At 47.9% G+C, this 13,523-nt stretch overlaps 1 protein-coding gene across 1 annotated transcript in view; it reads right to left on the bottom strand.

Moving 5' to 3' along the window:
- Positions 1 to 1,021: 1,021 nt before the first annotated feature.
- Positions 1,022 to 13,523, bottom strand: part of kpna6 (karyopherin alpha 6 (importin alpha 7)) — a 29,466-nt gene continuing 16,964 nt past the window's right edge. Inside the window, exons 8-12 of the mRNA XM_031795036.1 lie at positions 12,694 to 12,857; positions 12,395 to 12,599; positions 7,541 to 7,668; positions 5,331 to 5,521; positions 1,022 to 1,814 (exon numbers count right to left, since the gene is read on the bottom strand). Coding sequence (XP_031650896.1) covers positions 1,627 to 1,814; positions 5,331 to 5,521; positions 7,541 to 7,668; positions 12,395 to 12,599; positions 12,694 to 12,857 — 876 coding nt within the window. The 3' untranslated portion in view covers positions 1,022 to 1,626. The remainder of the gene's footprint in view (positions 1,815 to 5,330; positions 5,522 to 7,540; positions 7,669 to 12,394; positions 12,600 to 12,693; positions 12,858 to 13,523) is intronic.

Here is a 13,523-nt window from a genome sequence, read left to right as displayed (position 1 = left end):
CGTGTGAGTAACTTCAATACTTTTTTTTTTGCATAAATCTGATGTTGCCATCTGACTAAGGTTTGACTGAGTTACAGCGTGTTTTTCCAAGTAAGGAATCATCCCTAATCCCTATATAAAAGAGCAACGATCCCTTGAAAGCCAAAATGGAGATCTGACAGTGTCTGTATTTATATATAAAAATAAGTTTGGTTTGGATAATCATATATTCTCGTGCTATGGCTAGCGTAGCGTAGCGTAGCCCCCCTCCCTCCTAGCGGTGTGCTGTTTAAACATTTACAATCACTTCATAATTCAAACGTAACATTATTAAGAACACGGCACACAACAAACATTATATTGCTAGTTATAATCAAGCTAGTAACCTAGGTAACTTTATATATCTTTCAATATCCCCACACACCTATACTCCCTTCCCCCTCGCAGCCCCCCCCCCCCCTCCCCTTCCCCAATCAACATCCTCCCTTAGCCCCAGACGTTTACCTGATTTTACGATTCAGATCCCAACATGCTCCTCCTCCACAAGCACAAAACTAAAAGTTCAACAGACAAAAAAAGACAAAGACATTGTAGAGAAAGGACTCAGTTAGTTCGAGAAGGGGAGAACCTTGGCTCTACACACTTCAAACCATAGTTCTAGAATTCCTAAGAATCCCCAGAATTGCTTAGTGGAACCCTGTATGTCCGATATAGACAGAAACCAATATGAATGAGGGTTTGGCCTCCGAGTTGAGAATAAATCCGGATTGTTTTATTGTTTACAGTAGAGAGAGGCCATTCTTCTGTCTTGGGACACTTCAGTCTTCAGGTGGTTCATGTAGATGCAGTACGTTTTAGAACAAGTCAGAGAGAAACACAGGGTGGACAACAGCTAAAACGAGGGGAAACAGATACGGACTAGGAAGATAATTGTCGTAAAGGAGCTGGGTAAAAATTAAATAAAAAACACATCTCTCCCACTGGTTTGACCTATCAAACACCCCTACATCCCGAAGAAGGACATCCCCTATGGGCAGACAGGAAGCACTAATAACCAAACCAAACCGCCGTTATGGTCAGAAGAATCAGGGTATCAACAGCACTGGCGGTGTATCTGTTATTGTATCTGTGCATTGCCGAAACCTGGACTGGACCAAACCTCGGCCCTGGTTGTGTGATCACTGATCAGGAAGAGCTTTGTTTTATCGTCAGGTCAAGCAGGTTGAGTTCAGGTCTCCTATTGGCTCTACAGCCGAGACGTTGCATTCCGTTAGAAGGGTCTGATCTGTTAGGGTAGGTAAAGCCAGCTCAAAGACTGTAAATATAGGTTGGATAGTTACATCTGTAAAGCCTTCCATGGGAAAGGACGGAGAGGACAACGCTCTACCTTCCATGGAGGTGGAGGATATAAGGGGGATAAGGTCATTGCTTCACCTCCACCCTTCATCTGTTGGGGCTAAAACTAGCCCCTTGGGCTCAGGCTGGGTATAGAGGATGGGGCAATGGTTGGACATGGAGGGTGGAGGGGACTGATTATACGCCAAATTCCTCCATGGGGTGAGGATAAGGGGGTGGATGTTTCATCTGAAACTCCTCCATGGGTATGAGTGATGGTTGGTTAAGATGAACCAGAGGACAGGGAGGGCGTTATAGCTGAAAGCCCTCCATGGGTGCCTCCTGCTGGGGGAAGAGAAACTGCTGATTGGCCTGGTCCACCGGAGGAGCCAGGTTCTGGTCCTCCTCCTCCACTCCAAAGTAGTGCTCTATCAGATCAAAGGCCTTCTGGTAGATCTCTTGGTTCTCATGGCTCTGAAGGAACTCGATCTTATCCAGACCTAGAGATGGAGAGAGATGATCTATTCATTCACATGGTAGATTATGCAAGTGTGTGCCCTGTATGTATGCATGTATGTCCTGTGTGTGTGTGTGTGTGTCCGTCCATGTGTGTGTGTCCTGTATGTAAACTCAGCCAAAAAAAAAAGAAAGGTCTCTTTTTCAGGACCTTGTCTTTCAAAGATAATTCATATAAGTCCAAATAACTTCACAGATCTTCATTTTAAAGGGTTTAAACACTGTTTCCCATGCTTGTTCAATGAACCATAACCAATTAATGAACATGCACCTGTGGAACGGTCGTTAAGACACTAACAGCTTACAGACGGTAGGCAATTAAGATCACAGTTAGGAAAACTTAGGACACTAAAGAGGCCTTTCTACTAACTCTGAAAAACACCAAAAGAAAACACCAAAAGAATTCGTGATTTCCTGCAAGACAGGAATGTCAGTGTTCTGCCATGGCCAACGAAGGGCCCGGATCCCAATCCCATTGAGCACGTCTGGGACCTGTTGGATCGAAGGGTGAGGGCTAGGGCCATTCCCCCCCCAGAAATGTCCGGGAACTTGCAGGTGCTTTGGTGGAAGACTGGGGTAACATCTCACAGCAAGAACTGGGAAATCTGGTGCAGTCCATGAGGAGATGCAATGCAGTACTTAACGCAGCTGGTGGCCACACCAGATACTGACTGTTACTTTTGATTTTGACCCCCCCCATTTGTTCAGGGACACATTATTCAATTTCTGCTAGTCACATGTCTGTGGAACTTGTTCAGTTTATGTCTCAGTTATTGAATCTTATGTTCATACAAATATTTACACATGTTCAGTTTGCTGAAAATAAAACCCAGTTGACAGTGAGGACGTTTATTTTTTTGCTGAGTTTATGTATGCGTGTGTGTGTGTCCTGTATGTGTGTGTGTGTCCTATGTGTGTGTCCTGTATGTGTATGTGTCTCCCCTGTGTGTGTGTGTGTGTGTGTGTGTGTGTGTGTGTGTATGTCCTGTATGTGTATCCTGTATGTGTGTGTGTCCTATATGTGTGTGTGTGTCCTATATGTGTGTGTGTGTCCTGTATGTGTGTGTGTCCTGTATGTGTGTGTGTCCTGTATGTGTGTGTGTCCTGTATGTGTGTGTGTCCTGTATGTGTGTGTGTCCTGTATGTGTGTGTGTCCTGTATGTGTGTGTGTGTCCTGTATGTGTGTGTGTCCTATATGTGTGTGTGTCCTATATGTGTGTGTGTCCTGTATGTGTGTGTGTGTCCTGTATGTGTGTGTGTGTGTCCTGTATGTGTGTTCATGTACTATATGAAGGTGTTTGTATATAATAACAGCGCATTGAGAAAGTATTCAGACCCCTTGACTTTTTCCACAGTGTTGTGTTACAGCCTTATTCTAACATGGATTAAATACAATAATTCACACAATACCCCATAATGACAAAGCAAAAACAGGTTTATATTAATGTATATATATATATATATTAAAGAGATAGCTAATTTACATAAGTATTCAGACCCTTTGCTATGAGACTCTTGAATTGAACTCAGATGCATCCTGTTTCCATTGATCATCCTTGAGATGTTTCAACAACTTGATTGGAGTCCACCTGTGGTAAATTCAATTGATTGGACATGATTTGTAAAAGGCACACGCCTGTCTATATAATGTCCCACAGTTGACAGTGCATGTCAGAGCAAATACCAAGCCATGATGTCGAAAGGAATTGTCCGTAGAGCTCCAAAACAGGATTGTGTCGAGGCATAGATCTGGGGAAGGGTACCCAAAAAAATGTCTGCAGCATTGAAGGTCCCCAAGAACACAGGGACCTCCATCATTCTTAAATGGAAGAAGTTTGGAACCACCAAGACTCTTCCTAGAGCCTTGGTCAGGGAGGTGACCACGAACCCAATGGTCACTCTGACAGAGCTCCAGAGTTTCATTCCGGAGATGGGAGAACCTTCCAGAAGGACAACCATCTCTGCAGCACTCCACCAATCAGGCCTTTATGGTCGAGTGGCCAGACGGATGCCACTCCTCAGTAAAAGGCACATGACAGCCCGCTTGTAGTTTGCCAAAAGGCACCTAAAGGACTCTCAGACGACGAGAAAAAATATTCTCTGGTCTGATGAAACCAAGACTGAACTCTTTGGCCTGAATGACAAGCGTCACGTCTGGAGGAAACCTGGCACCATCCCTATGGTGAAGCATGGTGGTGGCAGCATCATGCTGTGGGGATGTTTTTCACAGGCAGGGACTGGGAGACTAGTCAGGATCGAGGGAAAGATGAACAGAGCAAAGAACAGAGAACCTTGATGAAAATCTGCACCAGAGTGCTCAGTACCTCAGACTGGGACAAAGGTTCACCTTCCAACAGGACAACGACCATAAGCACAGACAAGATAACGCAGGAGTGGCTTCGGGACAAGTCTCTGAATGTCCTTGAGTGTCCCAGCCAGAGCCTGGACTTGAACACGATCTAACATCTCTAGAGAGACCTGAAAATAGCTGTGCAGCGAAGCGCCCCATCCAACCTGACAGAGCTTGAGAGGATCTGCAGAGAAGAATGAGAGAAACTCCCCAAATACAAGCTTGCAGCGTCATACCCAAGAAGACTCAAGGCTGTAATCGCTACCAAAGGTGCTTCAACAAAGTACTGAGTGATGGGTCTGAATACTTTACATAAATGTGATATTTCAGTAAAAAAACAAGTTTTATATAATTTGCTAAAATGTCTAAACTGTTTTTGTTGCTTTGTCATTATGGGGTACCGTGTGTAGATTGAAGGGTAAAAAAAAACTTAACTTAACAAAATGTGGAAAAAGTCAAGGGGTCTGAATACTTTCCAAATGCACTGTACATACCGTAGGCCTCTATGAGAGAGCAGTAGGGGTTGATGTGTGTGTGTATGTACCATAGGCCTCTATGAGAGAGCAGTAGGGGTTGATGTGTGTGTGTATGTACCATAGGCCTCTATGAGAGAGCAGTAGGGGTTGATGTGTGTGTGTACGTACCATAGGCCTCTATGAGAGAGCAGTAGGGGTTGATGTGTGTGTGTATGTACCATAGGCCTCTATGAGAGAGCAGTAGGGGTTGATGTGTGTGTGTATGTACCATAGGCCTCTATGAGAGCGCAGTAGGGGTTGATGTGTGTGTGTATGTACCATAGGCCTCTATGAGAGAGCAGTAGGGGTTGATGTGTGTGTGTATGTACCATAGGCCTCTATAAGAGAGCAGTAGGGGTTGATGTGTGTGTGTATGTACCATAGGCCTCTATGAGAGAGCAGTAGGGGTTGATGTGTGTGTGTGTACATACTATAGGCCTCCTCTATGAGAGAGCAGTAGGGGTTGATGTGTGTATGTACATACTATAGGCCTCAGAGAGAGCAGTAGGGGTTGATGTGTGTGTGTATGTACCATAGGCCTCCTCTATGAGAGAGCAGTAGGGGTTGATCTGTGTATGTACGTACCATAGGCCTCTATGAGAGAGCAGTAGGGGTTGATGTGTGTGTGTATGTACCATAGGCCTCCTCTATGAGAGAGCAGTAGGGATTGATGCCAGTACCACTGGGTCCTGCATCCTGCTTGGCCTCTTGGTCTCCGAGTCGCAGAATGTTCTCCAGACCGTTCAGAGACACCTGGACTATCTTACTGTCCATCACGGTCAACAGGTCACACAGAGGCTTGATACAGCCCAAGTTCACCAGGTACCTAGAGAGAGAAGGAGAAAGATGCATTGAACCTCAATGAAAAATAGGGAGGAGAGAAAGTGTGTCATCGAAGAAGGAGAGGAGAAAGCAAGACAGGGAGAAAGAGAGAAAACTATGTAATAAATCTGGAATGTGTTTGGTACAATCCAGACGCTTGTCAAATGCAGCGGCCTTGAGACAGGAGTGTTATTGTCTCGTGACATTCCAGGGAAAAATAACTGCAAAGAAACTCAATATGGACCAACAGCTCTCAACCAGGCCTCAGACACATGCAAGTTCACCAAATGTAGCTCCTGTCTGATATCGCCGGGACAACAATGGAATTTAAGGATGCACACCGTGGAAAAACAGCTGAGCCTGGAATCTCAGACCACACGAGTAGGAGAGGAAAACTAACACCAATCCACCTCTTCTTGACCCCTCCCTCTTTCCTACTCCGACATGACCAGGGTTCTTGACCCCTCCCTCTTTCCTACTCCGACATGACTAGGGTTCTTGACCCCTCCCTCTTTCCTACTCAGACATGACCAGGGTTCTTGACTCCTCCCTCTTTCCTACTCCGACATGACCAGGGTTCTTGACTCCTCCCTCTTTCCTATTCCGACATGACCAGGGTTCTTGACTCCTCCCTCTTTCCTAGTCCGACATGACTAGGGTTCTTGACCCCTCCCTCTTTCCTACTCCGACATGACCAGGGTTCTTGACCCCTCCCTCTTTCCTATTCCGACATGACCAGGGTTCTTGACCGCTCCCTCTTTCCTATTCCGACATGACCAGGGTTCTTGACTCCTCCCTCTTTCCTATTCCGACATGACCAGGGTTCTTGACTCCTCCCTCTTTCCTATTCCGACATGACCAGGGTTCTTGACTCCTCCCTCTTTCCTATTCCGACATGACCAGGGTTCTTGACTCCTCCCTCTTCCGACATGACCAGGGTTCTTGACTCCTCCCCCTTTCCTATTCCGACATGACCAGGGTTCTTGACTCCTCCCTCTTCCGACATGACCAGGGTTCTTGACTCCTCCCCCTTTCCTATTCCGACATGACCAGGGTTCTTGACTCCTCCCTCTTCCGACATGACCAGGGTTCTTGACTCCTCCCTCTTTCCTAATCCGACATGACCAGGGTTCTTGACTCCTCCCCCTTTCCTATTCCGACATGACCAGGGTTCTTGACTCCTCCCCCTTTCCTATTCCGACACGACCAGGGTTCTTGACTCCTCCCTCTTTCCTATTCCAACATGACTAGGGTTCTTGACCCCTCCCCCTTTCCTATTCCGACCAGGGTTCTTGACTCCTCCCCCTTTCCTATTCCGACCAGGGTTTTTGACTCCTCCCATGGTCAATCTCTGATCTGAAAGGGCTATAGGTGAAAGCAATAACAGTTTAACACCAAAACAACAACCCCAGCAGCCACCTCGTTCCTGGTCCTACTCTCCCATCTACACTATAATTATACCAGCTGTCCTGGTGAGAGGTGTAGGTCATATGTCATCTGTCCAGGTGAGAGGTGTAGGTCATATCTCATCTGTCCTGGTGAGAGGTGTAGGTCATATGTCATCTGTCCTGGTGAGAGGTGTAGGTCATATCTCATCTGTCCTGGTGAGAGGTGTAGGTCATATCTCATCTGTCCTGGTGAGAGGTGTAGGTCATATCTCATCTGTCCAGGTGAGAGGTGTAGGTCATATCTCATCTGTCCAGGTGAGAGGTGTAGGTCATATCTCATCTGTCCTGGTGAGAGGTGTAGGTCATATCTCATCTGTCCAGGTGAGAGGTGTAGGTCATATCTCATCTGTCCAGGTGAGAGGTGTAGGTCATATCTCATCTGTCCAGGTGAGAGGTGTAGGTCATATCTCATCTGTCCAGGTGAGAGGTGTAGGTCATATCTCATCTGTCCTGGTGAGAGGTGTAGGTCATATCTCATCTGTCCTGGTGAGAGGTGTAGGTCATATCTCATCTGTCCTGGTGAGAGGTGTAGGTCATATCTCATCTGTCCAGGTGATGTGGGTGTGACTTTATACCTGATCTGTTCAGGCATTCCTCCAGAGGTGGCATTAGTGATGGCCCAGGCTGCTTCCTTCCTGGTTCTGAACTCTGCCTTCTGCAGGATGTCGATCAGCACAGGGAAGATGTTGGCATCAATCACCGTCTAGTAGAGCAGAGGAGGAGGACGAGAGGGGGAACACGAGAGGAGGAGAGGGGGAACACGAGAGGAGGAGAGGGGGAACACGAGAGGAGGAGAGGGGGAACACGAGAGGAGGAGAAGGGGACACGAGAGGAGGAGAGGGGGAACACGAGAGGAGGAACACGAGAGGAGGAACACGAGAGGGGGAACACGAGAGGAGGAGAGGGGGAACACGAGAGGAGGAGAGGGGGAACACGAGAGGAGGAGAGGGGGAACACGAGAGGAGGAGAGGGGGAACACGAGAGGAGGAGAGGGGGAACACGAGAGGAGGAGAGGGGGAACACGAGAGGAGGAGAGGGGGAACACGAGAGGAGGAACACGAGAGGAGGAACACGAGAGGAGGAACACGAGAGGAGGAACACGAGAGGAGGAACACAAGAGGAGGAACACAAGAGGAGGAACACAAGAGGAGGAACACAAGAGGAGGAACACAAGAGGAGGAGAGGGGGAACACGAGAGGAGGAGAGGGGGAACACGAGAGGAGGAACACAAGAGGAGGAGAGGGGGAACACGAGAGGAGGAACACAAGAGGAGGAGAGGGGGAACACGAGAGGAGGAACACAAGAGGAGGAGAGGGGGAACACGAGAGGAGGAACACAAGAGGAGGAGAGGGGGAACACGAGAGGAGGAACACAAGAGGAGGAGAGGGGGAACACGAGAGGAGGAACACAAGAGGAGGAGAGGGGGAACACGAGAGGAGGAACACAAGAGGAGGAGAGGGGGAACACGAGAGGAGGAGAGGGGGAACACGAGAGGAGGAACACGAGAGGAGGAGAGGGGGAACACGAGAGGAGGAGAGGAGGAACACAAGAGGAGGAGAGGGGGAACACAAGAGGAGGAGAGGAAGAAGAGAGAATAGTAGTATAGAAAGATAAGAGATGTCTTACTAAACTGCAGAGCAGCACAAAACCATTTCCTTTATTCAAACTAAAAGACCTCGTACCTCTTGAAGATCTCTTTGGATCTGTATAGTCTCTGACCTGTACCAGTCTGTGTTATGCATCTGTATAGTCTCTGACCTGTACCAGTCTGTGTTATGCATCTGTATAGTCTCTGACCTGTACCAGTCTGTGTTATGCATCTGTATAGTCTCTGACCTGTACCAGTCTGTGTTATGTAACCGTAGAGAACTGTACCAGTCTGTGTTATGCATCTGTATAGTCTCTGACCTGTACCAGTCTGTGTTATGCATCTGTATAGTTTCTGAACTGTACCAGTCTGTGTTATGCATCTGTAACCGTAGAGAACTGTACCAGTCTGTGTTATGCATCTGTATAGTCTCTGACCTGTACCAGTCTGTGTTATGCATCTGTAACCGTAGAGAACTGTACCAGTCTGTGTTATGCATCTGTATAGTCTCTGACCTGTACCAGTCTGTGTTATGCATCTGTAACCGTAGAGAACTGTACCAGTCTGTGTTATGCATCTGTAACCGTAGAGAACTGTACCAGTCTGTGTTATGCATCTGTATAGTCTCTGACCTGTACCAGTCTGTGTTATGCATCTGTATAGTCTCTGACCTGTACCAGTCTGTGTTATGCATCTGTATAGTCTCTGACCTGTACCAGTCTGTGTTATGCATCTGTAACCGTAGAGAACTGTACCAGTCTGTGTTATGCATCTGTATAGTCTCTGACCTGTACCAGTCTGTGTTATGCATCTGTATAGTCTCTGACCTGTACCAGTCTGTGTTATGCATCTGTAACCGTAGAGAACTGTACCAGTCTGTGTTATGCATCTGTAACCGTAGAGAACTGTACCAGTCTGTGTTATGCATCTGTAACCGTAGAGAACTGTACCAGTCTGTGTTATGCATCTGTATAGTCTCTGACCTGTACCAGTCTGTGTTATGCATCTGTAACCGTAGAGAACTGTACCAGTCTGTGTTATGCATCTGTAACCGTAGAGAACTGTACCAGTCTGTGTTATGCATCTGTAACCGTAGAGAACTGTACCAGTCTGTGTTATGCATCTGTAACCGTAGAGAACTGTACCAGTCTGTGTTATGCATCTGTAACCGTAGAGAACTGTACCAGTCTGTGTTATGCATCTGTATAGTCTCTGACCTGTACCAGTCTGTGTTATGCATCTGTAACCGTAGAGAACTGTACCAGTCTGTGTTATGCATCTGTAACCGTAGAGAACTGTACCAGTCTGTGTTATGCATCTGTATAGTCTCTGACCTGTACCAGCCTGTGTTATGCATCTGTATAGTCTCTGACCTGTACCAGTCTGTGTTATGCATCTGTATAGTCTCTGACCTGTACCAGTCTGTGTTATGCATCTGTAACCGTAGAGAACTGTACCAGTCTGTGTTATGCATCTGTAACCGTAGAGACCTGTAGCTGTATGTGGACCCCTGCTCGTTGGACATCTGTACAACATGTTGTAGCTAGCTAACGTGTGTCTGAGATGTCTCATGCTCTACACCCCTCTGCCTCAGTAGGAATACAGACGGTACACAACCATTTGCTACAAATGTCTAATAGCGTTTCATCATTCTCTCAGACAATACCGCTTGGTGGAGTTAGTTCTATGTGGGGAGAAGATGGGCACAGGACACTGAATCTCCGTGCCTGTGTGTGTTTTTGGGGCCATTTGAGCTATTAATCCCTATAAGCAGTGTTGGGAAAAAGTACTCAATTACATACTTGAGTAAAAAGATACACCTCATGACAAACAGAATGTGGACCCCTGCTCGTTGAACATCTCATTCCAAATTCATGGGCATTAATATGGAGTTGGTCCCCCCCTTTGCTGCTATATCAGCCTCCAGTCTTCTGGGAAGGTTTTCCACTAGATGATGGAACATTGCTGCTATAACAGCCTCCACTCTTCTGGGAAGGCTTTCCACTAGATGTTGGAACATTGCTGCTATAACAGCCTCCACTCTTCTGGGAAGGCTTTCCACTAGATGTTGGAACATTGCTGCTATAACAGCCTCCACTCTTCTGGGAAGGTTTTCCACTAGATGTTGGAACATTGCTGCTATAACAGCCTCCACTCTTCTGGGAAGGCTTTCCACTAGATGTAGGAACATTGCTGCTATAACAGCCTCCACTCTTCTGGGAAGGCTTTCCACTAGATGTAGGAACATTGCTGCTATAACAGCCTCCACTCTTCTGGGAAGGCTTTCCACTAGATGTAGGAACATTGCTGCTATAACAGCCTCCACTCTTCTGGGAAGGCTTTCCACTAGATGTAGGAACATTGCTGCTATAACAGCCTCCACTCTTCTGGGAAGGCTTTCCACTAGATGTAGGAACATTGCTGCTATAACAGCCTCCACTCTTCTGGGAAGGCTTTCCACTAGATGTAGGAACATTGCTGCTATAACAGCCTCCACTCTTCTGGGAAGGCTTTCCACTAGATGTAGGAACATTGGAGGCTGTTATAGCAGCACTCTTCTGGGAAGGCTTTCCACTAGATGTTGGAACATTGCTGCTATAACAGCCTCCACTCTTCTGGGAAGGCTTTCCACTAGATTGAAACATTGCTGCGGGGAACTTGCTTCCATTCAGTCACAAGAGCATTAGTGAGGTTGGGCACTGATGTTGGGGCGATTAGGCCTGGCTCGCAGTCGGCATGCAATTCATCCCAAAGGTGTTCAATGGGGTTGAGGTCAGGGCTCTGTGCAGGCCAGTCAAGTTCTTCCACACTCATCACAACAAATCATTTCTGTATGGACCTTGCTTTGTCCATGGGGGCATTGTCATGCTGAAACAGGAAATGGCCTTCAAAAAACTGTTGCCAAAGTTGGAAGCACAGAATCATCTAGAATGTCATTGTATGTCATAATTGGACCTAGCTTGAACCATGATAAACAGCTCCAGACCATTATTCCTCCTCCACCAAACCTTACAGTCGGAACTATGCATTGGGGCAGGTAGCGGTCTCCTGGCATCCGCCAAACCCAGATTTGTCCGTTGGACTACCAGATGGTGAAGCATGATTCCTCACTCCAGAGAATGCATTTCCACTGCTCCAGAGTCCAATGGTGGCGAGCTTTACACCACTCCAGCCGACGGTTGGCATTGCGCATGGTGATCTTAGGCTTGTGTGCGGCTGCTCTGCCATGGAAACACACTTCATGAAGCTCCCGACGAACAGTTATTGTGCCGACGTTGCTTCAAGCGGCAGTTTGGAACTAAGCAGAGTGTTGCAACCCGAGGACAGACAATTTTTCCCCCCTTTACACTTCAGCGGTCCAATTCTGTGAGTTTGTGTGGCTTACCACTTTGCGGCTGAGCCGTTGTTGCTCCTAGACGTTTCCACTTCACAATAACAGCACTTACAGTTGACCGGGGGGCAGCTCTAGCAAGGCAGAAATGTTTCGAAATGACTGACTGCGACACGTTAAAAGTCACTTTGTGCTCGATTTTATACACCTGTAAGCAACGGATGTGGTTGAACTAGCCCGAATCCACTAATACGAAGGAGTGTCCCCATACTTTTGGACATGTCATGAACAACTATCATGAACATGTATGTTTATTGGTATGGTACCGGTAAAGTCCGTATGTCTGTCTGTCTGTGTGAAGTCTGGACCTCACCTGTATCTGAGCCCTGTTGCCAGGGGTGATGTATGTCTGTGTATAAAGTCTAGACCTCACCTGTATCTGTGCCCTGTTGCCCGCGGTGATGTTAATCTGTAGTGTTTGTATGTCTGTGTGTGAAGTCTAGACCTCACCTGTATCTGAGCCCTGTTGCCAGCGGTGATGTTGGAGACGGTCCAGCAGGCTTCTTTCCGGATGGATTCTTTAGGACTACTCAGCAGGTGGAGCAGACAGGGCAGGGCTGAACAGTTCAACACAACCTGGGTCTGGATGTCGTCTCCCGTGACGATGTTCCCCACTGCTCTCAGAGCAGGAGACGCCACCTTGTAGTCCGTGTGCCTGACAGAGGGATCATTCAAAAGTTACTACGCTGAGGCCCGTGAAGTCCGCACACACACCAGCAGCTCTACGATGCGCCTGCACACACACTTACATGAGCAGCTCTACGAGGCGCCTGCAGACACCAGAGTCGATGACAGCCTGGATCTTCTCGTTGGGTCCATCAGAGAGGTAGGACAGAGCCCAGCAAGCATCTGCTAACAGATCTGAATCACTGCTGAACAACAGTCTAGACAGGACTTGCAGACAAGGGGAGACCTGGGGGACAGAGGACCGACAGGGGGACATTTAGTGTATTCTATCAGAAAGGTAGGACAGAGTCCAGCAAGCATCTGCTAACAGATATGAATCGCTGCTGAACAACAGTCTAGACAGGACCTGTAGACCGGGAGACACCTGGGAGACAGAGGAGAGACCTGGGAGACAGAGGACAGATAGGGAGACACCTGGGAGACAGAGGAGAGACCTGGGAGACAGCCAGGCAGGGGGACAGTTGGGGGATCGAGACACTTACAACCTGGGGCACAGACAGTGGGGACAGGGGCACAGACAGTGGGACAGGGGTAACAGACAGTGGGACAGGGGTACAGAAAGTGGGACAGGGGTAACAGACAGTGGGACAGGGGCACAGACAGTGGGACAGGGGCACAGACAGTGGGACAGGGGAACAGACAGTGGGACAGGGGCACAGACAGTGGGACAGGGGCACAGACAGTGGGACAGCGGCACAGACAGTGGGACAGGGGCACAGACAGTGGGACAGGGGAAACAGAAAGTGGGACAGGGGAAACAGAAAGTGGGACAGGGGAAACAGAAAGTGGGACAGGGGAAACAGAAAGTGGGACAGGGGAAACAGAAAGTGGGACAGGGGAAACAGACAGTGGGACAGGGGAAACAGACAGTGGGACAGGGGAAACAGACAGT

This window comes from Oncorhynchus kisutch, linkage group LG17 (genome assembly GCF_002021735.2).
Source record: "Oncorhynchus kisutch isolate 150728-3 linkage group LG17, Okis_V2, whole genome shotgun sequence".
NCBI lineage: Eukaryota > Metazoa > Chordata > Actinopteri > Salmoniformes > Salmonidae > Oncorhynchus > Oncorhynchus kisutch.
The sequence above is the reverse complement of the archived record's forward strand: the minus strand, read 5'-3'. Positions and strand labels throughout refer to the sequence as shown.